The sequence below is a fragment of the Bemisia tabaci genome, chromosome 6 (genome assembly GCF_918797505.1).
Source record: "Bemisia tabaci chromosome 6, PGI_BMITA_v3".
NCBI lineage: Eukaryota > Metazoa > Arthropoda > Insecta > Hemiptera > Aleyrodidae > Bemisia > Bemisia tabaci.
The window spans coordinates 48906926-48933608 of NC_092798.1; the positions used below are offsets into that span (position 1 = coordinate 48906926).

The 26683-nt window shown below is 41.5% G+C and overlaps 1 protein-coding gene across 2 annotated transcripts; it reads left to right on the plus strand.

Moving 5' to 3' along the window:
* Window positions 1-1586: 1586 nt before the first annotated feature.
* On the plus strand, window positions 1587-15974 carry Pal1 (Peptidyl-alpha-hydroxyglycine-alpha-amidating lyase 1). Of its 2 annotated transcripts, XM_072301793.1 has the most exons (10): window positions 1587-1999; window positions 2808-2901; window positions 3914-4154; window positions 4455-4762; window positions 5577-5771; window positions 6187-6447; window positions 7208-7291; window positions 8416-8556; window positions 14760-14826; window positions 15552-15974. In XM_072301793.1, the coding sequence occupies exons 1-10, from the start codon at window positions 1928-1930 to the stop codon at window positions 15655-15657; spliced, it is 1569 nt and encodes a 522-aa protein (XP_072157894.1). In that variant the 5' UTR covers window positions 1587-1927; the 3' UTR covers window positions 15658-15974. The 2 variants fall into 2 exon arrangements, with proteins under 2 accessions (XP_072157894.1, XP_018898390.1); XM_019042845.2 differs by lacking the exon at window positions 14760-14826 and having other exon boundaries at window positions 1588-1999.
* Window positions 15975-26683: the final 10709 nt, after the last annotated feature.

Below are 26683 nucleotides of genomic sequence, written 5' to 3' on the forward strand. Positions count from 1 at the left end.
ATATTTTATTCTCAAGAGAATACTGCTTCCCCCGAAATTTTCAGAGGATGTTGTTGAAAAAACGAAAAAAATCAAATGCACTTTTTTGCCAAAATGATGATCAGACCGCTTTAAAAAGTCAAATTTGACATGAAATGGTGGGAGATCGCAAATTAAGATACCTAATTTGGTACTTTCACCATCGATGCATGCAGCCACCCACACTGTCCACACTAGAGAAAAAAACACATTGGATCTAGAGTCCAGACTCTTAAAAACATCGACAAGAAAAAGTACTCTTGATTCAATCAGAATCTAGCTTAAATCAAGAACTAAGCCTCTTAATTTAAGCGGATTTCGTTTTGATTCAAGCAAAAATTCTTTTGAATCAAGAGTATTTTTTCTTGTCAATGTTTCAAGAGTCTGGACTCTAGATCCAACGTGTTTGTTTTTCCAGTGCATTACCTCTCTACAATAATGGTCGAAGATACCTACCGGAACGTTTTCCGTCGAAAACTGCGATGCAATTGGACGTATTTATGCTGAATGGAACTATGTGCAAGTGGAAAGATGGGGTGTGCTCGTTAGTGCTCGGGCCATAAGAATGAATAGGGATTAATTTAAAAGCGCCAGTGACGTCAGCGTTGATGCCGGGCGACGGAAGCGACAACGACTAGGTCGTGAGTCTTTAACTCATGAGCCCTGTCCACAAGGCTCTTGTCACATACCCACGGCTCACTAGTTAGCGCTCAGTTCCTTTTGATTTCATGTCAAATTCCGCTTTTCCATTTTCTCAAAAGGAACTATCAGTGATGCCAGGCGCACGGATTTATCCGTGCCGCGCGGACATTCCCTATACCGACACGGACCGCGTACGGACAAAAACCTTATGTGAAAAACGCTTCCCTATCTTAAAATATCCTACGCGTGACGTCACAGAATGACGCTCAACCAATAGCAGCACGGAGAGCGGTAGAGCGTACGGATCTCGCACACGGAGCACCCGGGAACACTGGGAACTATATACACTGACCACATTGTTCCTTATCTAGCTCACCACGAGCACACCCCATCTTTCTACTTGCACATACCCCCATTTCGCGTAAATACTGCCAAGTAGCGTCATGACGGCACTGATGTTTTCTCACATAATATGAAGTGTGCATCTGTTTGTGTTGTCATTCTTTCCCTAAAAGGGCCACCTGGAAAATTAAAACATGGGACTTGTGTGGTTGGATAAAAATAATTAAATGATCGGAGTATTCAAATAACGCCTCAGTGCGTATCTTCAATTTTTACCACCAATTTACCTATAGTCATCGTGATCCTACATTTCTGAGTAAGTTAAATAAGCTACCGAATGCTCGAGATTCGGAGTCTCTCACGTATTGGTTTCCCCTAGTCCTGAAGCTGCATGAAAGAACACTAGAACAGTACAGCAATGCGCTTCGGTTTGGAAAAATAAGAAAATCCTTCAACTGACTGTATAGGCAACATTATGACTTGGGTGCTGGTTTAGATGTATTCAAACTTTGCGCACCTTTTCCTAGCGTGACCTGTTGATAACGGGTTCGTCCATATACATACAGAGAGCGCTTGAATCACTTTGACCTGTATTCCAATAATGGCCGCCACATGTTTACAATTTGCATTTCGTTCCGCCCCGGGTCTTATCACTTGCTCACGTCGTGTTTAGTGAATCATGAAGGTGTTTTATGAGCAAATTTAAAGTTACCTTTGCTTTAAATTTTACTCGTCGGCTGCTTAGCTATTATTCTGCGACAACCTGAATGATTACGAGAGGAAGTTCGTGACGTTAACCTCAACTATGCATTCGCCTTGCTCCAACTACTGCAGTCTACTGATAACAGATGGAATTGAAATTTGATTACTTACCATATTAATAGTCAGCACATGGCTCAGCAGTGATTTTCACGAAAATGACGAGATGGGATTTCATGAAGCCTTATTATTGTCCTGTTTTCTAATCATTCTGCAACTACGACACACTTTTCAAACTGTAAGTTCAGTATTGATCTTTCTGCCTCACCGCTCCATACCTCAAATATTTTAAGGATGATTTTGACCCTATTGATGATTCATCTAGTTTTCAGAGAATAAGTTCAGCCAGTTGATCTCTTTCAATCAGTTCAGGTCAAATTAGGAGTGTCATGTATTCTGCCGGTTGCTGCTACATGAACTGCTCTGAAGTGTACAGATATTTGTTTATCTTTGGGAAGCAGATTTCGCAAATCAGTGTAGTGATAACTTAACAAGTATTACTGTAAACTAATTTGCAAGCATCATTCATGTTAGTAAGCCATACTTAATTTTGGGCCTTGTTCCAGAATACTAGTATATAATCAACAATAGTCATGACGTTCAACAGATGTGACATACCTAATTCAGATTATTTTAACTGATCGTTCATTTGCAAGATATGTACTTTAAAGCACATTATGTGTCAGAGATTGATTAGTATTGTAAATGAGTATATCCATAACTAAATCCAGTTAATTTATTTATTCTTGTCCAAAACTTAAATCTCTCTGGTTCGGTTCGTTGCAATGATCTCATTTTAACAACACTGTGGTTAATCATGATTATTAATAAGAAGGAAAGGGCCTGGATTTTTTTAATTTAAGTCGGCCAAATCATAAAACCCACAAGCATCATAGCAATCATGTGATAATTATTAGTAAAACAGAACTTTAGTTTTTCTCAGGTTGCATTCCTGTGGAGTGAAACAACAATCAGTCAATTATTTTATATTCTCTCTTTATTATTTTCGAAACCAACAATTCATGTGTAAGGGCTTTTCATTTCAGGATCTAGACCTTGGCGATCAAGATGTCGATGAAACTGAGCAATTCCTTGTAAGGCAATTTGATTCGCGTAGTAATGAGCGGAAAGTCAGTCAACGTAAGTTTCTTTGAATACTTGAAATATTTGCATGTCCTGTGTTGTTAGTCGATTATTTTCCCCCCTTTTTTGTAAATCTTGCAAAAAGTAGGAATCAACCTGATTTTGTAGTAAATTTTTTAAAAATTTTCCAGCTATGTTTAGAGGAGGTAGAATTCACTTACTTATATAAGAAATTAACGGTTTGGAACTAAACTATTCACCCGATTCCATAGAACTTGTGGCCCTTTTAATTTCCATATCAAGCCATTTATTCACAAAGTAGGGAAAATGATAGAGCAATGGGAAAATTTTTGCTTACATGAGGAACACAAAAAAAGCAGGAAAAGAAGAAGGATAAACTGAAGCTTTTTTGTCAGCACGACTGTGTGGTATACTTGTATACAGAAAGTAAGCCAGTCTCTATTTCTTTTCTGATTTTTTTGCTACTATGCGCTTTAAAGCCTAGAGCAAAAGCTTTCACCAGAACTGCTTCTTTTTCTGACTATGTTGTCAAAAAATCTATAAATAAATCGTTTTCTCCAAAAAATCAAAAGAGTATGAAAACAGGATTGGCTTTAAACGTATAGGGTGCAAATGGTTCTGGGCCTACACAATTTTCAAAGACGCTCCCATAATTTTCTAGCATGCGCTTGGTTTTCACCATAAGGTCAACGCAACGATTGAAGATTTGTTTGGAGACCTGCACAAGATAAATGCTCAATAAAATTTTAAACTCACCTATGAGTTTAAAATTTTACTGACAACGATTGAAGTTTTGTCACATTTTTTAGTAAATTTGCAATTTTCACTCAAATATTTGCACAGATTGCACAAATAAAATTATATTTTCTAGAGGAGACAATAATCGCAGATGAGAAAAAACTGTTTGTACCCACAATTATCGGAACCTGTCTATTATGTCATCTCAATTGGCAATTCGCAACTGCAATCAAAGCCTATCTGCACCCCTGTTTTTTTTTAATTGAACTTAGTTTTGTAATTTTAACTTTATTGTTTCACCTTTTTGCAGGGTTAAATGAAGTGACGAACTGGCCGGGTCAATCAGTGAAGTTGGGTCAAGTCGCATGGGTGTCAACTGACACTGCTGGGTTTGTGTATGTCTTCCATCGTGGCGACCGAATTTGGAATGCCAATACATTTTTTCTCAACAATTCCTACAATGAGATGGACAGGGGAGTCATTCAAGTCCCGACGTTAGCCATCATCAATCCAGACACAGGTGCTCTCATTACTGAATGGGGCCATAATCTGTAAGCAATTTCTCCTCTCTTTTATTTCCCATTCAATTTTTTATTTAACATCATCGCAAAATTTCTTAGTTGAGATCTGCATATTGACAGCTGTTCACTTTTGCTAGCTTTGAACTTTCACTCGGATGTGCAAGTAGAAGTGCAAAGTAGTGCAAGAAAAAGTATGTTCTTTGTAAAAATAATTTGTCTATCATAAAAAAGAAGAAGAAAACAGAAGGGTATTTACCTTATTTTCTAATTTTTTAAGTATTTTTAAGTACTCTCAGATCGAAAATTGACTTCATTGCACCTATTTTTCAGATTCTTCCTTCCGCATGGAATCACAGTTGACAAGCAGGACAATGTTTGGTTCACCGACGTTGCTTTACATCAAGTTTTCAAATATTCTCCCATGCTTAGTAAAGACTTCAAGCCAACATTACTCATGACACTAGGGGTAAGATTCGAACCAGGAAATGACAGAGAACATTTCTGCAAACCTACATCAGTAGCTGTCATGAGCAATGGAGACTTCTTTGTAGCTGACGGCTATTGTAATTCTCGAATTTTAAAATTCTCTGCCGATGGAACGGTCATCAGCAGATGGGGGCGAGCAACTATCTCTAATGGTACGTATTTGTCCGCCAGAAATCAATAGGCTTAAGCTTTAAGGTAAAGAAGTTTTTAATTTCATTCAAGGGTAAGATGCAAACAAACTGCTGAAAAATTTATTCACTTTCTGCTCCAGGGTTCATATTATTTCTTAATTTTCTGATCCCTGACTTGTTTTGCTTTTGTCTGACTCAAACATTTTCAAATTCCTTGGCTTTCTGGTAAAATGTGTAAGAAAGACATCAATATGATAATGACTAGTATTATTTATTAAATTTAAGTTCCTTTTCCAACAACTACTCTTATTTTTTTTTATCTTTTTTTTTATTTATCTTTTTTCCAAAATTCAGTCTGTCTGTCAATCGACAGACTAGGTAAATAAAAGAATAAAAATAAAAATAAATCGTCGAGGAAATAAATCTATTTCCTACATTCAATTCAGTTCAGAATTGTCTCACAAAAATGAAACTGAAAGATACAATACACCTATTTCCCCAGTTGACACTTCCTTAGCCATTCTCCCAACATTTTACTATTTTGAAAGCCTCAGGCAAGAGACTTTAACAATTGACAACTTGATCAATTTATTTTTCTGTTCCTAAAATCCTTTACTTATAGTGAAGGTCAAGGTCTCATACCTGCAAACAGTGCAACACGTATTCTTCAAACTTTTGGTGAAGATTTCTTTTTGCAGATCCCATAATTTCGTGATTAAAGCCTTATTTTCTGTTTGCATGTATTTGCATATGTTTTACTCCCACTCATATATTTCGTCAACTTATCTTATTACAACCCATTCTAAAGTATTGTTTTCTCATGGCTCAATTCTAGGTTCCCCCGCCCCATACCACTTCAACATTCCTCACAGTTTAGCTTTAGCAGAAGACAAGAACCTCCTATACGTTGCCGATCGAGAGAACGGAAGGATTCAAGTATTCCATGCATCAAATGGAACTTTTGCATTCCAATTCAGTTCTGCTCTGATGGGCTCCAGAATATTCAGTGTAGCTTACACCCCTGCATTTGGTGAGTTACCAATGTCATTGACTTACAATACAACCTGCAAGCTTTCAGGTCAATAAATTGCACTAGACAATGAATGAATCTCCACTACTTCAATAAAAGATGATTTCTTTCTGATTGGGCCGTAAAGTCCCCGTGTTCCATTACAATTTTACTGAAATCTGCCCTCTGGCTTTGAAGCGTATTAATGATGCAACTAGAAAAGCGCTTTTCTCAGCTTGCAACATTTTTTGGTAGTTTACCAAATCTTAATGTATCAACAGCAAATTGAAGTTGACTCTTTTTGAACAATCGCCACCCTTGGTCTGTGCATCAGGTGCCAGAAGAACAAAAAAATAACTCATGTGTAAACACTTTTGGTTTTTTTGCAATCGCATCATAAGTTTGACTAATTTTTGTTCTTTGAATTATGGTCTAGGAGGGTTAATATACATTGTGAACGGTCCCGAGATTCAGTATGATGTCCCTCTGCGAGAATATAGTGAGATAATGCCTATGTTCTCGCAGCAAGTACTCGTGCGAGGGTATGTAGCAACCGCCATCAACTGCCAAATCATTGCTGACTTTCATCCATATCAAGGTGACTTCCACAATCCTCACGCAGTGGCAGTCACACCAGACGCATCCAGGGTCTATGTTGCGGAGCTATCACCATATCGTATTTGGCAGTTTGTCACAAGTGAGTATCCACCTAAGCTTTGCAGAAGTAAAGAAAGTAACCCCAGATATTTTCTACCTTTTTGTACCAAATGTTTTCCAGGAACATTTTCTCGAAAATTTGCCACATTACAAAGTTAAATTTGTATTCAAGTATGTGTTTACAAAGTGAACCACAAGCAGAGTTCAGCAATCGAATTATTTCTATAGAAGGAAATTGTAATCACAGATAAGTCTCCTAATTACCTCTTGTATAATTCTCGGTGCTCACCCGCAGTCACCCGCTGATCATGGAAAGTTTAAAGCAGCCCGATAAGACATCGAAATAGGATGTGTAGTCTGGTCATAGTAACATAGTTACAATAATTAGGCTGCAGATATTTTGTAACACCGCCTGAGGACCCCCTAAAAAGTCGCAATCGACTTAGTGTCATTATTTATCCAAGAAATTATTCTAATCATTGCTAAAATTTGCGAAGGTATTCCGCAGAGCTAAGAAAAATTTCAGGTGAGCCTCCAGATGTTGCCTAATTTCTTTTAACAAAACCTGAATTTGCTGGGAAACTTATTAGTATTTTTCTCAGAGTTTTTCAGAGAAGTTTGCTCGCAATTTGATCTTAAATATCTGAAAATTTCCTAGAAAACTACCTATATTTAATCCAAAATTTAAGGTTTAGCGGAGGAAATTTGACAACTATTGAGTGTTCATACGGTGTTCTTCCTTAGAACGGCGGATTATAAATCTGACATATAAGAAATGGTCTCTTTTTCTTTTCTTTTAGCCACTAATGGGACTCCCGATGTCATCAAAACGACTGCTTCTAGTCCTCAAACAAGCTCAACAATCAAATCCTCTTTTGTCTCTGGTAAGTTTATTATAGTACCTATCCCTACACAATTTTTGGGTCCACTTTACGCCCAACCCTCAATCTCAAAGGAACAATGTCTTCAATTTCTCCTCAATTCTCTTGTAGCCTTTTCATAATATTTGTGGATCTGAAATTTAATGATGATCTGCCAACTGATCTCTTTAATCATGCCTTTGTTTGCTCTTAACAAAGAAACATGAAAAATCAAAAATTGTCAGCAATACCATAACTTCTTATTGCTACCAACAAGTCAAGGATTTTACTACTGTTAAATAGGAAACCCTTTTATATCTGTGTGCTGTCACTTCAGTTGTTCAAATCCTATTTGAAGTCTCAGAGGTCCGTCGAAGGTCCTGTTTAATTCTGTCTTATCAATCATTTGCCAGTCGGTCTGATAAAATTTTATGATCATGAATAGCACAGACATTTTTTAGAACCACCTCAAATTTGGATCCGAAATTACATATCCAGAACTTGAAACACGGCGATTCATCATCATTGGACCATTGGTTTGAAGTCAGAATAAAATATGCAACTCCAATTATGTTAGGGTGTAACAGCCATCCCAGTAGCATTTACCAAAAAAAAATAAAAAATCTTTCAAATTTCGAAGAAGATTGAAAAATACAAATTAGGTAACTCTCCTAGGTTTTTTTGTTGTTGAAAAACTACTTTGTTCTTTTATTAGTGTCGTTTCAATTCATTTTGATTTTAAAACTGATTTTTTTACATTTATAGTTTTGTATTTCATATTTTGGAGTTAACTTCGGGTTCCACATCGATACAAACAAAGAATGTAGCAATGTTTTGATGCTAATTTTTTCTCGTATTTTTTTCCCCAACATGTAAATTTCAAACAATTTTCATCTGAAAAATCCCAAAAAGGGTCTCCTATTTTGTAAAGCTCCACAAGTTTCAACATTCATAGTTCTGAACCTTTCAAAACAAAAACTGCTTTAAGCTGAAGTCCAACTTACTGCAATATCCATGAGTCATGAACCGAATCTTTTCAATTTTTCAGAATTTGTTCTCTGTCTACCATGAAATTATTTTGCTATCCTCCAACTGCACAATAATTTCGTACTAAATGTGTTTTGCTTGGTTATTTTCTTTCCTAACAGGCATGTTAAAACAAGACCTATCGTTACTGAACAAGCCAAGCGATGGTACACTAATGGCTGTTCTAGTCGTATCCGCTGCTCTTTTGTTCGGTGCAACTCTCCTTGCCGCCATGATGATCTATACCCGATCTCGTAACAGAGGTAGGTCAGAGACTCTGTATGAGCACTTATCCATGGAGCATTTGAATCTTGTTGACTGATTGTGATATTCGATGTAATTTTTTTAGTTTTCTCATTGTTCTGTTTTATTTATGAAAAGTCACTTTGTTCATGGAAGTGGATGACACTGGTTGCTATGTCTCACTCTATAGGCAGGCATCTGAAGGGCTGATCGAGTTAAGGACTCAAATGGCGAAAATAATTTTAAACAAAAATTCTTTAGCACCATTCAGTTTTTTCATTGTGCTTTGAACATAGTTTTACACCAAGAACTCATCTGAAAGACACCTCTCCCGCTTAATTCAGATCTTTCCGTCCAGACCTTAGAAGTTTAAGTAGTTGAATGATCTCTAAACCTTCTACAGTAATCTCTGTCTCAATTTTTCATTTTTTATTCAAAATACGCTTTGACTTGAAAATGAAAATAGGATGAGGATAAATTATTCTACGAGGTAATGGACTTTTTCGTGTAAAAGTAGTCAAGCTACATTAGTTTTCTATTAAAGATAGACCTGTGTTGCAAATGTGCCTTGTAGTAGTTTTTGGGTCTCAAAAAATTTATGTAGAGGCATTGAATGTGAAGTATAGGTGTACTTTCGTAAGAGTGTCCAATCGGTGTTCAGCAAGCCATCAAAACAGTTCTGTTTAAAAGTAGTAATGATAAGAAGTCTCTGACGAATCAGAATTTTCAGAACTGGCAAAAGGGAGCAGTTGCTATGTTTATCAATTTTACGGGCCTAGCATCTCTACATGAAGACATACGGGCCAACATTGCTTTGTCTCAGAGCTCATGTAGTACTAGATAGACCTAGATAAGGCTGACCGTCTCCCACCAGAGCGGCCTTAGGAAAAAATGGTATTTCAGAACAAACCATACCAATAGCGATAGCTTACAGACAACCCTGTACTTCCCAAATTTTAATGGAAATAATTCAAAAGTTCTGACCTTTATTGGACCTTCCCATTCCATTAATTTTACCGTACAAAAATTTCAGCCCAGTCAGATGAGTTCATGCAAAAGAGGTCTATTTGTACCAAATTGAAATCCTAGATAAATAGACATCTTTTTTATCTGATTGGTCCATTTGATGCACTTTTTGTGGCTTTTAATGTGTGACTCATGTCTCATTTTAATTTAAGTGGTCTCTGAATTTTAAATGTTTGTACTACTCACTGCTTTAAGTATTCTTTTTTTCTCTAAAGTTCTTTTCATTTCTTTTAAGAGCAACATATTCCAATATTTATATGTAACTTTTTCCAATGCTTGCGTGTAAAAGTCTTTTGCGTTCAGGTAGTAGCCAGTTAGCACTTGAATACAGGATCAGTGGAAAGGTTAGTAAAGGCTCCTTGTTCACTCGAGACTCTTCAAAGAGATGAAATTGTAGATGTGGGTCAGTTTTGCCACTTGAATGAAGGTTTTGTCAATCCAAATTATATCGCTTACCGTTGAATCTATCTTTTTGGGAGATACTCTCTCTAGTAAGTGTCAATTGACTATGAATTTCAATCTTGACCCACCTGTTTAAATATTACTACCATAAAATAGCACTTCCGAATTTCTGAAAGCAGTACGAAATATGTCCTTGCCCCCCTATAAGTGAATGTCCACAGGGGTATCTTAATTTACTGCTCTAATATCAAAGCAACAAAGCTTTTTTAAGAATGCTGTTATTTCCTCATTTTTATTTTAATGATCTGATTTTTCAAGTTTTGTCTATTCTACTTAAGTAAGAGAAAATAAGCTGTGAGGAAAAGAGACATAAGTGAAACAATTTTTTTAATTGAAAGAGACACTGACAGTGTTCACGTCATGCATTCAATAGGTATCAAGGAAAATTTAAAATAATGTCTCATCCTACATAAATCCAATTTGTGGCATCAAAAAGTTTACAGTTTTATCTCCTCAGGTTTTTTGTATACTTTATTCCTTTTTCTCATTTGTGCCTTGGTCCATGTAAGTGGGATCAATCAGGGAATTAGCAACTTATCATTTGCAAGTTGAAATGTGTGTAGCAAATCAATACTTTCTCATCAAAATATCTTCAGAAAATATTTTGTATGGTAAGATCAGTTTTAAAATATTTTGAAAGTGTACCAAGGACTCATTAAATACATAATTTTTATTATAATTATTCCCAAAAATCAAAACTTATCCCTGAAATATCGGCATGGAAGCACTGATGTTTCACCATTTATTTAACCAAAATCAAGAGGAATAAAGAAATATCTTACTAAGCTCTCAGCGAAAAAGTGAGGAAGCTTATTATTTTTACACCAACCTCTGAGATTGGTGGAGACGGTGTCTTTAAATGATTTAAAAAGAACTCTCCAAGAATCTCAAAAAGTTAGCTCTTTGTTGCTGTATTACTAGAACAGCCACTTTTCTGCTCCCACAGGAAATTCTTTTAAGCATTTGCCGTAATCGTGTAACTCTTAGTTATTTAAGAACTAGCATGATTTTACTTGCCTGATCTTTTTTAATTATTTAAAATTTTTAATTTTTTGGAAACGTAGATTCTGTTTTACTCTCTGCTGGTTATTGTATTGTTCAAATTTATGAAATGTTTATTATTTTGTTGCTGTTGTTCTTTCCTTTTACCGTAAGTTTTATTTTGTGTATCTGTGAAAAAGTCGAATGCAATTTTCAAACTGTTATACAGCATGCTCGTTCAAGGCTTTCAAAACTCTCTTTTTCAAGAACCTCAGATCTTACATTCCTTAATAAAATGTATCGTAATTTTTAAAATTGAAAAGAATGACACTATATCTCCCTAATATTGACCCTTTCTATCATTTCTAATCATTCCAATTTTCAATTCCTCAAGGGAAACACTTTCTATAGTGATAGTTTTACCGTTTAAGTATATCCTCAATAACCCTCTACAGTACTAGTTTGTAAGTAGTGAATAACACTGAAACGCAGGAGGTCTGAAGCTTTGTCAGTATTGTATATTGTTCACTTATCATCCCTGATGAAAATGACCGAAATTAGTGTCAGGGTGCTTCTTAAACAGTCAAATTTTCTAATTTGTTTAATTGGCATCTCAACACTGTTCTCTAGTAATTTTTTAGCAGGGATTCGCTCTATTTTTTTATCTCCCTGGATTTAACATTTACTTTCAAGACGTCATTTCTGTTATATCTTGATTTATGTCACTTACCTTTGCATGGAAATTTTTATGAGTTAAATTTGGGCATGTTTAACGTATCTGCTATACATGGTGATGCGAAAGTCCATCACTGTTAGCACTAGGCATCTTCACTGTAACTTTTGAAAGATTGAGACGAAGACTTGCAATTTCGTAAGTGCTCCGTGGTCCAAAGAAACGGCTTTTTGAACCCCCCCAAAGTCTTAGAGAGATCTTTCTGAACCTGAAGGACAAGAACCCTAAGTACTATAGGGGTGTGAGGCACTTTAGGATCACCCTGTATTATATGCAAAATTTTAATAAAAAGGTTTATCAAATGTTGATTAATTTCTTACCAAGTCTGGTGGTCAATGAGGACTTTTTTTTTGGTTTCGTTCTTAATTAGTCACCAGAAGAGCCCCTGGGTTCCAAAACTATCAGTATTGAAACATCAGTATTTTATTCACTGTATCTTATCACTCATCACAATTCATATCATTTTTACATCGGAACTTAAGTTTGCATTTTTTATAATTTTGTTCCTAATTGTGTACTTACCCCAGCATTTCCTATCCTTCACAATGTGTACTCTTGATGAATGTCATCTCTCAGTATATAACTCCATGAAATTATACATCGCAGTAAGCGCTCTAGTTGGTCAAATAATTTCTTATCCAAGGCATTCTCGAAGATCAACTAGGGCCGTTTTCTACAATCCTTTGGCTATTGATAGGAAAAAATCTCTAGATGAGCCCAATGGCTTTAAAATTTCAAAATAACCTTGGTTTATCGTTGTTGAGAAGTTGCCCTCCTACGGCACAGAACACTTGCTGAAGGTTGGGCAACTTAGCAACAAACGGGAAGAGAGGGTCCTTTAGATTCTTCTTCTCTCTTTGCAAAGCTCTTGCCTTTTTTAAAAAAAAAAAAAAAAAAAAAAAAAAAAAAAAAAAAATTCATTCATTCATTTATTTATTTATAGCACTAGGCATAATCCTCTCTATCGTCATTTGTTTCGTTGTTTTTCTACTAAGATATTTTACTGTACGTTAAAATCCAACAATGGCAATTTTCAAGAACTCTATTTTTACAAACTTCACCATTAAAACTCATAAATGATACAGGGGCATATTGTGGTACATCTGTTGAACCACATAAACTTAAAACGATGAGGCAGGTAAAAACCTATTGGTAATAACAGAAGTTTTCCGAAATGTCTGTAAAATGTAAAGATGTAAGCTGTACTAATCAGTGGAAAAAAATTCACATTACTAGATTCATTTCTTAAATAATGTATAATTTCTTGACTTCTGAAGACAAGTCAGTATCAATGATGTTCACTCTTAAGTTTTTTTCTATTTTTATATGATCTCAAAACTTCCGTCCCCTTGCATTCAGATATTTCATTAAAATATCTGGAATTTTTAATTAATCATCCATCTTATAAGTAAGAATGATGCACAAAAATATTCCGAATACGAATTTAATTACTAGTGAATTCCTAATCTTCTGTGACCTAAATTTGTTTGAAACGTTTCCGATAGAATGATTCTGTGGTGAAGAGTTTTTAAAACTTGATTTCCAAAAGAGCTGGTCCAGAGAGAACATAGAGATTTTAAAAATCTATTTTCTAATTTTCTCTAAAACATTTTGTCGAATTTTCAGACAAAATATGTTTTATGGACACATATTTATTTCTGCTTTGTAACGATAATCGAGACAAAAAAATTTTTTAACAGTTTGATCAATATTTTTATGCCTCACCAATCATTTCCGAGTCGCAACATTTTTCAACTTGACTTTTTTTTCTTATTATTCCAGTCTTAAAGCATTGAACATGAATAATAGGGCTTCTAATTTTAGATATGAAACGATAAGTCAGGTATCTAGGACTAAAATCTAGCCAATTTTCCTAAGAGCTCTCGTTGCATTGTGAGTCCATTAAGTAACTAATTTATTTTGTAATCCGTGATTTTTTAATGTGATACTATCAATTTTCATCTTGTTCCTAGTGATGTAACTGTAGCATTTTTTGTTTGCATCTGTCGTTCTCTATCTTACCGTTTGTCATTTCTTCCAAATACATGAGGAGCACGTACTATCATCATTTTTGTTTTACTTTTTTCTTCCATTTTCTTCCTTTCTTCTGTTATGATTTTATTTACTGAGGCGTAGGAATTCACCAGAGCTCATAGGTGAGAGTTGAGCAGACATCATGAACCAAGAGAAATTTATTTGAGCTGCGAGGTTTCAAAGAATTATACCAGGTATTCTAAATTTTACCAGTTGAAGGGAGGCTTCCTTAAAATTCTTCCTTCAAGATAAAATAGTGACCAATTTAGTGTGATTCTGCTTCCTCAGAGGAAAATTTGGTGTGAAGTGTCATATAATTTCATGATCGGAAATACCAATCAATCAGCTACAAAAATCCTTGTATAACCATCTATATTCCATTTTTTAGTTGCCCAACTTCATCGCAACAAATAATGTAACAGATATAGTGGAGCTTTGAACGAATCCACATAGCTTTGATTTCAACCTCAGTCATGATGACTTCAGACTCTTATCTTATTTTTTACAATAAAGTTACAACAAAATATAGGCACTCGAGTATCTTGTGAAAATGAAACTTCTCGGAATCAATAATCTATAGTAATTAACGAACGCCTGTGTCAAGTTGCGTTGAACTAAATCTAGGAGTTTAAGGGAATATAACGTTTCTTTACAATGGTATCTAAGGCGAGTAAAAATAGCCTGAAAATAATGTAATTTTTTCAGATCAAAATGAGTTTAGGTATTCCTACCTCTACGTCTGACAGAGGAACCTAGACATTCAGTTTGAATAAATTTAAAGTCTATGAAAATGCTCTTTCATTGTACTCGAATTTACTGAATTCATTATGACAGTTCAGAGCGAAGACTTTATCATCGAGTACAACATTACAATTTTCTCCTTCGTGAATTTTTTATTTTCTCATAGGTAGGTACCCCCCTCCCTCCTAACTGAGACAGTGTATGTTTTAATTTTATTTTATTTTATGTTACCTATCGAATTTTCAGTTTATTTTCAGAATGTTTTTATTATTTCTCAAAACATAGTTTTCCCCAACTTCCGTGCTTGTGATTGGTAAGTCAAGAATATGTTTATTTCTTTTAAAGTTGAAAGTTCTTAAGGACCAATCTAAAATGATCATTTGGTATGCAAGATTGAATATTGTCATGATTTTGTAAGTGTCTCATCCTTTTATTTTGAATATTCTCATTCAATTTTTGACACTTCCTTTTCTTCCTTTTTATTTTTGTTTTTCTCTCTTTTACGCGGCTTTGTTTAAGTGTACCTATACAAGTAGTTTTCTCATGGAATCAGTTTTCTCCATGGCATTTGAATCAATACTTTTAAAAGGGGCTAAGGTTCATTTTTAAATAAAGTTTTTTCCTCTAAATTTTTTAATATTCTGGATGTCCATATCATCCGAGACAGCAGCGGAAGTCTGCTTCTTGGACCACAACAGACACATGCACAGGAACGAATGTCGTGTAAATAGAGCGTCAAAAATGCGTTTAAAAAGAAAAAAAAAGGAGTTAGAAAAATTGGACTTCTGACCATTTTTAAAAGCGCACTGACTCAATTGAAGTTTAAACTTCAAACCATTATAATTACAATTTGATTCGACATTTTTTAGCGTTTTTTGTGCCCAAAGTTTTGTTCAACACTTCTCTGAGCTGTGGCATCAATATCTGTTTCAGTTACCTATTTTAAGTTTTCGCAGTTTTAGGTTCCCTCTTCCACCGATGATAGTTGTTCCCCTCTTTTTTTCATTAGTTCAAATTAATTATTACCTCATTTTCTAGTTTGCGGGGAGCATTGCTCTCACAGATGGCGCCCCAGAGGTCGTGGCAGAGACGGCTTCTCTCTAGGAATCCTCGGTCAACGCTCACATTCCCAGCATGGTTTTGAACAGCTCAAAACAGCCGAAGAAAGCGAAGAAGATGACGATGAAGAATCTCAAACTCAAGCGGAGCTTCAACCAATCGTTTAAATCCTTTGTTTTTTCAACAGTTTTCCTTTCCATTTTTTAAATGTACAATATAATTTATCTCGGTCACATGTACATAATTATCACCAGGTATTTAACCAATCTTGACTCCTTGTTATCAAAAAATCTACCTGCCTGTACCTGTTCTCAAAATATTCTTTATACCAAGCACTGTGGAAGACAGAAAACCAATCAGTATGCATTTAGGTATGTCCATTAAAGCGTGTTCTCAAAACAATTTGAATACAGTCTTTATTTTTACATCATCTAAAGTCTTTACCCCCAATCGATCTTAATTTGAATAAAGTAATGGTATAGCCCTTTATTTTTAAGCTGAATTAGAATAAATGGTTGCGCTGATGAGCGTTTTGACCGTGGTCAAACTACAGCAAGCAACTATAACTGCTCCGAGGCCACCTAAATTGCCTGCTCGAGTTTTGAAGGCGAATCATCTTGAACGCGGGCCACTGCTATGAGCTTGAGCACTTTAATATTTCGACGGCGTGAGTCCGCAGTCACATATCTCGTTTGCGGTGTCTGAAAATCTCCGCCTCTATGTAATTTTTTCAAATGAGAACAAAATTGGCATCATTCCTTGAAGTTTATGCAGAATTTACTTTCCACAGCGAAAAAAATCATGCCGGTTTTAAAGAATTACCGTCGAGTAAATTTCCTTTTAACACATAAAGTATGACAGGAAGTCTGCGACGTCGCAAACCGAGTTACGTGATTGACGACTTACACCGCCAATTTGCTGCGCGAATGATAGGAAATAAATGTTTTAAACGTGATCAAACCACAGAGGGCAATTTATCATGCCACTGGTGTTCTCTAAATGAAAACTCAAAAAAAGCCTTCAAAAATGAGGTGGCAATGTAGGGGAGCCGACTACGGTGCAATGAGCCAAAGATCCTGGCGCCACGCTCGGAAACCAGCAAAATTTTGGATGGAAATGGCAATGTCGTCTTTTTTTAAGCTTGAGAAAATGAATTAATGTGGTGAAATTTAAAACCTTTAAATATGGAGAGATACATTTCTTCATCTAGAAAATGACATATTCATGTGAGGGATTCACAAATGGTTACACATCCGTCACTGAACATCGATGAATATTGTTGGAGACTCAAACGCCAGGATAAGAAAAGTGGTCTCTCACTGTAGCGCAGGGCTCCCCGACTACGGTGCAATGAGCCACAGATCCTGGCGCCACGCTCGGATCTCGGCTAAAATTAGGGCTCAACGCCACGGAGTGTGGCGCCACACTCCTGCAAAATCCTCAAATTTCACTTTTGATTAAAATCGCTTAAGTGCTGGTGCAATCTGCCACAAAGTTCAGCTTACAGTTGACTTTCCGCTCATCTTTGACTTTTGTAAAAAACTGCCCAACCAACTTTGATAAACTTTCGAGCGTGCCGACACACACCAGCGCAAGAGAAAATCCGGGCCCCGCGCCACAGGGCCGAGCGCCACAACTCACGATTGCATATCGCCTGGATTACGGGCGCGCATCAGGTAGCGAGGCCCACGTCGCGTCGCATCGGACCTGACCCAACCCAACCTAACCTAACCGAACCTAACCTAACCTAACCTAACCTTCGGTGGATTAAGCCCTGTGGCACTGGGCCCGAATTTTTTCATGCGCTACTGTGCGACGCGGGCCTCGCTACCCGATGCGCGCCCGTAATCTAGGCGATAGGCTATCGAGAGTTGTGGCGCTCGGCACTAAGGCGCTGGGCCCAGATTTTTTCATGCGCTGATGTGTGGCGCCACGCTCGAAAGTTAATCAAAGTTGGTTGGGCAGTTTTTCTTTACAGTCAGCGATCAGATGAGCGGAAAGTCAACTGTAAGCTGAGCTGTGTGGCTGGTTGCACCGGCTCTTAAGCGGTTTTAAACATAAGGGAAATTTGCGGATTTTGCAGGAGTGTGCCCAGCCCCTAGCTCTGGCTCCTTAGAATTCAAGGGGCTGGCCCCCGGCTTTGGCTCCTTAGGGTCAGGGAGCGGCCCCCGGCTTTGGCTCCTTAGGGTTCAGGGGGGCGGCCCCCGGCTTTGGCTCCTTAGGGTTCAGGGGGCCCCGGCTCTGGCTCCTTAGGGTTCAGGGGGCTGTCCCCCGTCATAGGTCACTTAGGAATCAGGGGAGCGGACCCCGGCCTTGGCTCCCCAGGGGTCAGGGGGCTGGCCCCCGGCTTTGGCTCTGTAGTGTTCAGGGGGCTGGCCCCCGGTTTAGCTCCGTAGTGTTCAGGGGGCTGGCCCCCGGCTTCGGCTCCAAAGTGATCAGGGGGCTGGCCCCCGGCTTTGGCTCCGTAGTGGTCAGGGGACCGGCCTCCGGCTTTAGACGAGGCCGCGGGCCTCCTCCCTGAATCTTAAGGAGCCGAAACCGAAGCCCAGCCCCCGGACCCTAAGGAGCCAAAGCCGAGGGCCAGCCCCCTGAACACTACGGAGCCAAAGCCGGGAGCCAGCCCCCTGAACACTACGGAGCCAAAGCCAGGGGTTATCCCCCTGAACACTCCGACGCCAAAGCCGGGGACCAGCCCCCTGAACACTATGGACCATAAGCCGGGGGCCAGCCCCCTGAACACTACGGAGCCACAGCCGGGGGACAGCCCCCTGGACACTACGGAGCCAAAGCCAGGGGTTATCCCCCTGAACCCTACGGAGGCAAAGACGGGTGCGAGCCCCCTGAACACTACGGAGCCAAAGCCGGGGCCACCCCCCTGACACTACGGACCGAAGCCGGGGCCAGCCCCTGAACGCTACGGAGCCAAAGCCGGGGGCCTGCCCCCTGAACACTACGGAGCCAGAGACGGGGGTGAGCCCCCTAAACACTACGGAGCCAAAGCTGGAGGGAAGCCCCCTGAACACTACGGAGCCAAAAACGGGGTCGCGAACCCTGAACACTACGCAGCCAAAACCGGGGTCCAGCCCCCTGAATACTACGGAGCTAAACCGGGAGCCAGGCCCCTGAACACTAAGGAGCCAAAGGATTGGCCAACCCCCTAAAAACTACAGATTGAAATCCAGGGGGGAGCCCTCTGAACACTACGGAGCCGAAGCGTGGGGCCAGCTCCCTGAACACTGCGGAGCCGAAGCGGGGGGCCAGCCCCCTGAACACTACGGAGCAAAAGCTGGGGGCCAGCCCCCTGAACACTACGGAGATAAAACTGGGGGCCAGTCCCTTGAACACTACGGAGGCACAGCCGGGGGCCAGCCCCCTGAACCCTACGGAGCCAAAGACGGGGGCGGTACCCCTGAACACTACGAAGCCAAAGACGGGGGCGAGCCCCCTGAACACTACGGAGCCAAAGCCGGGGACCATCCCCTGAACACTACCGAGCAAGAGCAGGGGCCAGCGCCCTGATCACTACGGAGCCGAAGCCGGGGGCCAGCCCCCTGAACCCAAAAGAGCCAAGGCCGAGGGCCGCCCCCCTGATTGCGCATCGTAATTTGGTCCGCAGTGGTAGTGCGCGGGGGAATTCTGTTGCCGGCAAAAGCACCCAAGTGCTTTCCGAGCGTGAGCCCGGGAAAGAACGGCCGTAAACGGGGAGCAGGGCTCATCTTGTTGTTATCGACACGCTGTTTTGTCGTCTCTCTCTCTCCTCACTCATTGGGCAGATGCGGCACGTCAAAGGGGACCACTCGGCTTTGTCAAGCCGCCCTTGTATCGTCTATCACTCTCGCACTCATTGATCAGATGCAACATTCCGCGGCTCGTTAAAGGGACACCTGGCGCACACACACACACGCAAATATGCAGGCTCCCAAGTGCTTTCCGATGGACGATACAAGGGCGGCTTGGCAAAGCCGAGTGGTCTCCTTTGACGTGCCGCATCTGCCCAATGAGTGCGAGAGAGAGCGACGACAAAACAGCGTATCGACCACAACAAGATGAGTCCTGCTCCCCGTTTACTGCCGTTCTTTCCCGGGCTCTTGCTCGGAAAGCTTTTGGGTGCTTTTGCTGGCGACGGAATTACACCCGCGCACTACCACCGTGGACCAAATTACGAGGCCCAGCCTGTATTTTTGCGAGTGTGTTTGTGCGCCAGGTGTCCCTTTGACGAGCCGCGAAATGTTTCATCTGATCAATGAGTGCGAGAGAGATGGAAGATACACGGGCGACTTTGCAAAGCCGAGTGGTCTCCTTTGACGTGCCGCATCTGCCCAATGAGTGCGAGAGAGAGAGACGACAAAACAGCGTATCGACCACACGAGATGAGCCCTGCTCCCCGCTTATGGCCATTCTTTCCCGGGCTCACGCTCGGGAAGCACTTGGGTGCTTTTGCCGGCAACAGAATTCCCCCGCGCACTACCACCGCGGACCAAATAACGTGGCCCAGCCTGTATTTTTGCGAGTGTGTTTGTGCGCCAGGTGTCCCTTTGACGAGCCGCGGAATGTTGCATCTGATCAATGAGTGCGAGAGAGATGGACGATACAAGGGCGGCTTGGCAAAGCCGAGGGGTCTCCTTTGACGCGCCGCATCAGCCCAATGAGTGCGAGAGAGAGCGACGACAAAACAGCGTATCGACCACAACAAGATGAGCCCTGCTCCCCGTTTATGGCCATTCTTTCCCGGGCTCATGCTCGGAAAGCTTTTGGGTGCTTTTGCTGGCAACGAAATCCACCCGCGCACTACCACCGCGGAACAAATTACTAGGCCCAGCCTGTATTTTTGCGAGTGTGTGTGTGCGCCAGGTGTCCCTTTGACGAGCCGCGGAATGTTGCATCTGATCAATGAGTGCGAGAGAGATGGACGATACAAGGGCGGCTTGGCAAAGCCGAGTGGTCTCCTTTGACGTGCCGCATCTGCCCAATGAGTGCGAGAGAGAGAGACGACAAAACAGCGTATCGACCACAACAAGATGAGCCCTGCTCCCCGTTTACGGCCGTTCTTTCCCGGGCTCACGCTCGGAAAGCACTTGGGTGCTTTTGCCGGCAACGGAATTCCCCCGCGCACTACCACCGCGGACCAAATTACGAGGCCCAGCCTGTATTTTTGCGAGTGTGTGTGTGCGCCAGGTGTCCCTTTGACGAGCCGCGGAATGTTGCATCTGATCAATGAGTGCGAGAGAGATGGACGATACAAGGGCGGCTTGGCAAAGCCGAGTGGTCTCCTTTGACGTGCCGCATCTGCCCAATGAGTGCGAGAGAGAGAGACGACAAAACAGCGTATCGACCACAACAAGATGAGCCCTGCTCCCCGTTTACGGCCGTTCTTTCCCGGGCTCACGCTCGGAATGCACTTGGGTGCTTTTGCCGGCAACGGAATTCCCCCGCGCACTACCACCGCGGACCAAATTACGAGGCCCAGCCTGTATTTTTGCGAGTGTGTGTGTGCGCCAGGTGTCCCTTTGACGAGCCGCGGAATGTTGCATCTGATCAATGAGTGCGAGAGAGATGGACGATACAAGGGCGGCTTGGCAAAGCCGAGTGGTCTCCTTTGACGCGCCGCATCTGCCCAATGAGTGCGAGAGAGAGAGACGACAAAACAGCGTATCGACCACAACAAGATGAGCCCTGCTCCCCGTTTACGGCCGTTCTTTCCCGGGCTCACGCTCGGAATGCACTTGGGTGCTTTTGCCGGCAACGGAATCCCCCCGCGCACTACCACCGCGGACCAAATTACGAGGCCCAGCCTGTATTTTTGCGAGTGTGTGTGTGCGCCAGGTGTCCCTTTGACGAGCCGCGGAATGTTGCATCTGATCAATGAGTGCGAGAGAGATGGACGATACAAGGGCGGCTTGGCAAAGCCGAGTGGTCTCCTTTGACGCGCCGCATCTGCCCAATGAGTGCGAGAGAGAGAGACGACAAAACAGCGTATCGACCACAACAAGATGAGCCCTGCTCCCCGTTTACGGCCGTTCTTTCCCGGGCTCACGCTCGGAATGCACTTGGGTGCTTTTGCCGGCAACGGAATTCCCCCGCGCACTACTACTGCGGACCAAATTACGAGGCCCAGCCTGTATTTTTGCGAGTGTGTGTGTGCGCCAGGTGTCCCTTTGACGAGCCGCGGAATGTTGCATCTGATCAATGAGTGCGAGAGAGATGGACGATACAAGGGCGGCTTGGCAAAGCCGAGTGGTCTCCTTTGACGTGCCGCATCGGCCCAATGGTTGCGAGAGAGAGAGACGACAAAACAGCGTATCGACCACAACAAGATGAGCCCTGCTCCCCGTTTACGGCCGTTCTTTCCCGGGCTCACGCTCGGAATGCACTTGGGTGCTTTTGCCGGCAAAGGAATTCCCCCGCGCACTACCACTGCGGACCAAATTACGAGGCCCAGCCTGTATTTTTGCGAGTGTGTGTGTGGGCCAGGTGTCCCTTTGACGAGCCGCGGAATGTTGCATCTGATCAATGAGTGCGAGAGAGATGGACGATACAAGGGCGGCTTGGCAAAGCCGAGTGGTCTCCTTTGACGCGCCGCATCTGCCCAATGAGTGCGAGAGAGAGAGACGACAAAACAGCGTATCGACCACAACAAGATGAGCCCTGCTCCCCGTTTACGGCCGTTCTTTCCCGGGCTCACGCTCGGAATGCACTTGGGTGCTTTTGCCGGCAACGGAATTCCCCCGCGCACTACTACTGCGGACCAAATTACGAGGCCCAGCCTGTATTTTTGCGAGTGTGTGTGTGCGCCAGGTGTCCCTTTGACGAGCCGCGGAATGTTGCATCTGATCAATGAGTGCGAGAGAGATGGACGATACAAGGGCGGCTTGGCAAAGCCGAGTGGTCTCCTTTGACGCGCCGCATCTGCCCAATGAGTGCGAGAGAGAGAGACGACAAAACAGCGTATCGACCACAACAAGATGAGCCCTGCTCCCCGTTTACGGCCGTTCTTTCCCGGGCTCACGCTCGGAATGCACTTGGGTGCTTTTGCCGGCAACGGAATTCCCCCGCGCACTACTACTGCGGACCAAATTACGAGGCCCAGCCTGTATTTTTGCGAGTGTGTGTGTGCGCCAGGTGTCCCTTTGACGAGCCGCGGAATGTTGCATCTGATCAATGAGTGCGAGAGAGATGGACGATACAAGGGCGGCTTGGCAAAGCCGAGTGGTCTCCTTTGACGCGCCGCATCTGCCCAATGAGTGCGAGAGAGAGAGACGACAAAACAGCGTATCGACCACAACAAGATGAGCCCTGCTCCCCGTTTACGGCCGTTCTTTCCCGGGCTCACGCTCGGAATGCACTTGGGTGCTTTTGCCGGCAACGGAATTCCCCCGCGCACTACCACCGCGGACCAAATTACGAGGCCCAGCCTGTATTTTTGCGAGTGTGTGTGTGCGCCAGGTGTCCCTTTGACGAGCCGCGGAATGTTGCATCTGATCAATGAGTGCGAGAGAGATGGACGATACAAGGGCGGCTTGGCAAAGCCGAGTGGTCTCCTTTGACGCGCCGCATCTGCCCAATGAGTGCGAGAGAGAGAGACGACAAAACAGCGTATCGACCACAACAAGATGAGCCCTGCTCCCCGTTTACGGCCGTTCTTTCCCGGGCTCACGCTCGGAAAGCACGTGTCTAGATTACTGGAGCGCATCGGGTAGCGAGGCCCGCGTCGCACAGTAGCGCATGAAAAAATCCGGGCCCAGTGCCACAGGGCTTAATCCACCGAAGGTTAGGTTAGGTTAGGTTAGGTTAGGTTAGGTTAGGTTGGGTTGGGTCAGGTCCGATGCGACGCGACGTGGGCCTCGCTACCTGATGCGCGCCCGTAATCCAGGCGATATGCAATCGTGAGTTGTGGCGCTCGGCCCGGATTTTTTCTTGCGCTGGTGTGTGGCGGCACGCTCGAAAGTTTATCAAAGTTGGTTGGGCAGTTTTTTACGAAAGTCAAAGATGAGCGGAAAGTCAACTGTAAGCTGAACTTTGTGGCAGATTGCACCAGCACTTAAGCGGTTTTAATCATAAGGGAAATTTGAGGATTTTGCAGGAGTGTGGCGCCACACTCCGTGGCGTTGAGCCCGAATTTTAGCCGAGATCCGAGCGTGGCGCCAGGATCTGTGGCTCATTGCACCGTAGTCGGGGAGCCCTGCGCTACAGTGAGAGACCACTTTTCTTATCCTGGCGTTTGAGTCTCCAACAATATTCATCGATGTTCAGTGACGGATGTGTAACCATTTGTGAATCCCTCACATGAATATGTCATTTTCCAGATGAAGAAATGTATCTCTCCATATTTAAAGGTTTTAAATTTCACCACATTAATTCATTTTCTCAAGCTTAAAAAAAGACGACATTGCCATTTCCATCCAAAATTTTGCTGGTTTTCACCTAGTTGTGATCAGAAAAAAAAAAAAAAAAACAGTGAAATTAAGCAGAAAAATTTTTTGCTGAAATGAGACTAAAGTTAAAAGAAATAGTTGCGCAAATGATACGGTAACGGAATGACGACGGTGAAACACCCGTACACGTTCCTATCCTCTTTCGCACTGTTTTAAAATCTCCGGTCCCATTTTATTTTTTTGAAGGATAATAAACCAACATTATTCTTTGAGGTTTTCACAGAATTGTATTCGCTCAGAGAGGAAAAATCATGGAAGTCTGTAGGACTTGACGTGGATTAGTTTTTTATTTCAGAGATAATGTATGACAGGAAGTCCGCAACGTCGCAACATGAGATACGGTTCGGAAGTTTCACCGCATGAACGTTTTGTACGTGGTGAAACTACAGCGAGCAACTATTACTGCTCCAAAGCCGCTCAAATTGCCCTCTCCAGTTTTGAAGGCGAATTGGTCAGATCGCGGGTCGCTGCCTTAAGCATTCAATAAGTGATTCACGGTTGAAATGGTGGAAACACTTCAGCAAGCAATTTATTACTGCTCCTACTCACATTGTCTACTCGAGTTTTGAAGGGAAAGCAGTCCGGGGACTACTATTATAAGCAATTTAATGCGATTAAAATAATCAATACCTGATTATGTTATGGGAGCTGAAAAAGCTTTGGTCGTGGCCAAAGTTCAGCAAGCGTGTGTTACAGCTTTAGGATCAGGTGATACACTGAAAAAAAAATCTCGGTGTATTTACTAAGAAAAGGGTAAAATTACCAAGAATTCAGGGTTCTATTTGATCCCAGTTTTTTCTTGATAAAATTAGGTACCATTTATTTTTTTTTTTTTTTTTTTTTTTTTTTTTTTATTTTTTTTTTTTTTATTTAACAAGTTCTATTACAATGTTAGTACAGTTCATTTCCATTTCTCAATTAGTAAATATCTTATAAGATAAATAGACAGAGAGTATAAAGAACAAATAAAGAATAAAAGTGTCTTTTGGGAAGAAATGATCAAATTTGAAATTGACTTATAATTGGTGAAACACTGAACGGCAGGTCGGAAACTTGTTGTCAGCCTTTTGCTGACACACCGGAACCGCCCTCTGGCATTTCATCGGTGGAAGTGGGTTTGGGTCTGTTAAATTCTGAATTTTTGATCTTTAAGATAGTTGTAATCATTTTTTCTATTATAATCCATTTATCTTTGTTATCAAGCATGATCTCAACTATATTTCCTCTATTTAAACTTTGTTTCAGGTAAGCCTCTGCATCGAAGTCTTTCTTTCTCAAATTTAGAGCAAATAAAAAAGGTGTGTTCCGGTGTATCAGCCGCCCCGCAGAACGGACAGTCCGGAGACTCCCTCAGGTGGAATCTATGGAGATAGCTCCCGAAAGAGCCATGCCCCGTGAAAAATTGGGTCAAATAGAAATTAATTTGCCCATGTTGTCTGAAAATAAAATCTTTAAAAGTATCTCTAGTAATTAATTTCTTCATCCAGTTATCTCTATTCTCTGCATTAAACCAAGACGATTCCCATCTATCGACAAGTGAGACTTTATAGACACGGGATCCTCTTTCCTGAATTTCCTAACTCTCTCCTCTACCAGTAGTTTAGCTGGAAGGATTCCAGAGAGAATCTCCAGACCGGTATTAGAGCACGTAACATATCCCGAAACAAGGGATCTCCTGAATGGTCTTAAGGTTTTTGTTAATAATGCCACGTTGGATTCAAGGTCTATCGCGGATTGCCAGACTGAGACCGCGTAAAAGATTATGGACATGATGGCGTTTATCAGTAGTTTTCTTTTCTGAAATGATGGTCCATGAAGGTTTGGTAGGAGACTCCTAAATCCGAAGCCGACCTTAGAGGCCCGCTCGCATACAATTTCCAAGTGTTTTGTCATAGATAGATTTTTACTAAGTTGAATACCTAAATATCTCATATTCTTTTTTGTCTCAATTATTTCTCCTCCTATTACAATTTCTGCTGTTTGATCTTTCCTTTTACCAGAGATGACTATGCCCTCTGATTTGGAGCATTCCAGTTCAAGGGATTTTTCTTCTAGTCTATTTTTGATATTGTTCGAGACATATTCCGTGTCGATTTTTAAGGTTCTAGCATTTACAGTGAAGAATATAACTAACAGATCATCAGCATATGCGATCTTTTCAACATTAGGAGATTCCCTGTTTCGTATTACGTGCTCATATACCAAGTTCCAAAGCAGTGGTGAGAGTATCCCGCCCTGGGGACACCCCGAATAGACGGGCACCCTGAGATCACCACAAATCAAAAATCTTTCATTCAAATAATCTTTCATCAATTCAATCAGGAGGTACCATTTATGGAATTGGTAATTTTATCGAGAAATCTCGGTAAAATTATTGAACTTTCTCGGTAATTTTACTGGACCTTGGTAAAAAAGCCCATATTTTTTATCGACTGTGGTAGAATTACCGAGATAAAATGGCAAAGTTACCGGGAATCGATTACCAATGAAAGTGGTATTCCTTCCTGAAAAAAAACAGTAAAAATACCGGTTTTTAGGTAAGCTTACCAGTCTGTCTCTGTAAAATTACCAATAATTGGTAAAAAAAAAAGTGAGATGGTAAAGGTACCAACGGACCGTTGTAAAAACGCCGAGAATTTTTTTTCAGTGTAAGACCAAAGAATATTAAAAGCCAGTATC

Excerpts from the sequence above, each read along its gene's own strand:
- Pal1 (XM_019042845.2), top strand. The coding sequence starts at position 1,928 with ATGGGATTTCATGAAGCCTTATTATTGTCCTGTTTTCTAATCATTCTG. Across the intron at positions 4,763-5,576 it reads GCGAGCAACTATCTCTAATG|GTTCCCCCGCCCCATACCAC; the intron begins GTACGTATTTGT and ends GCTCAATTCTAG. Across the intron at positions 6,448-7,207 it reads TATTTGGCAGTTTGTCACAA|CCACTAATGGGACTCCCGAT; the intron begins GTGAGTATCCAC and ends CTTTTCTTTTAG.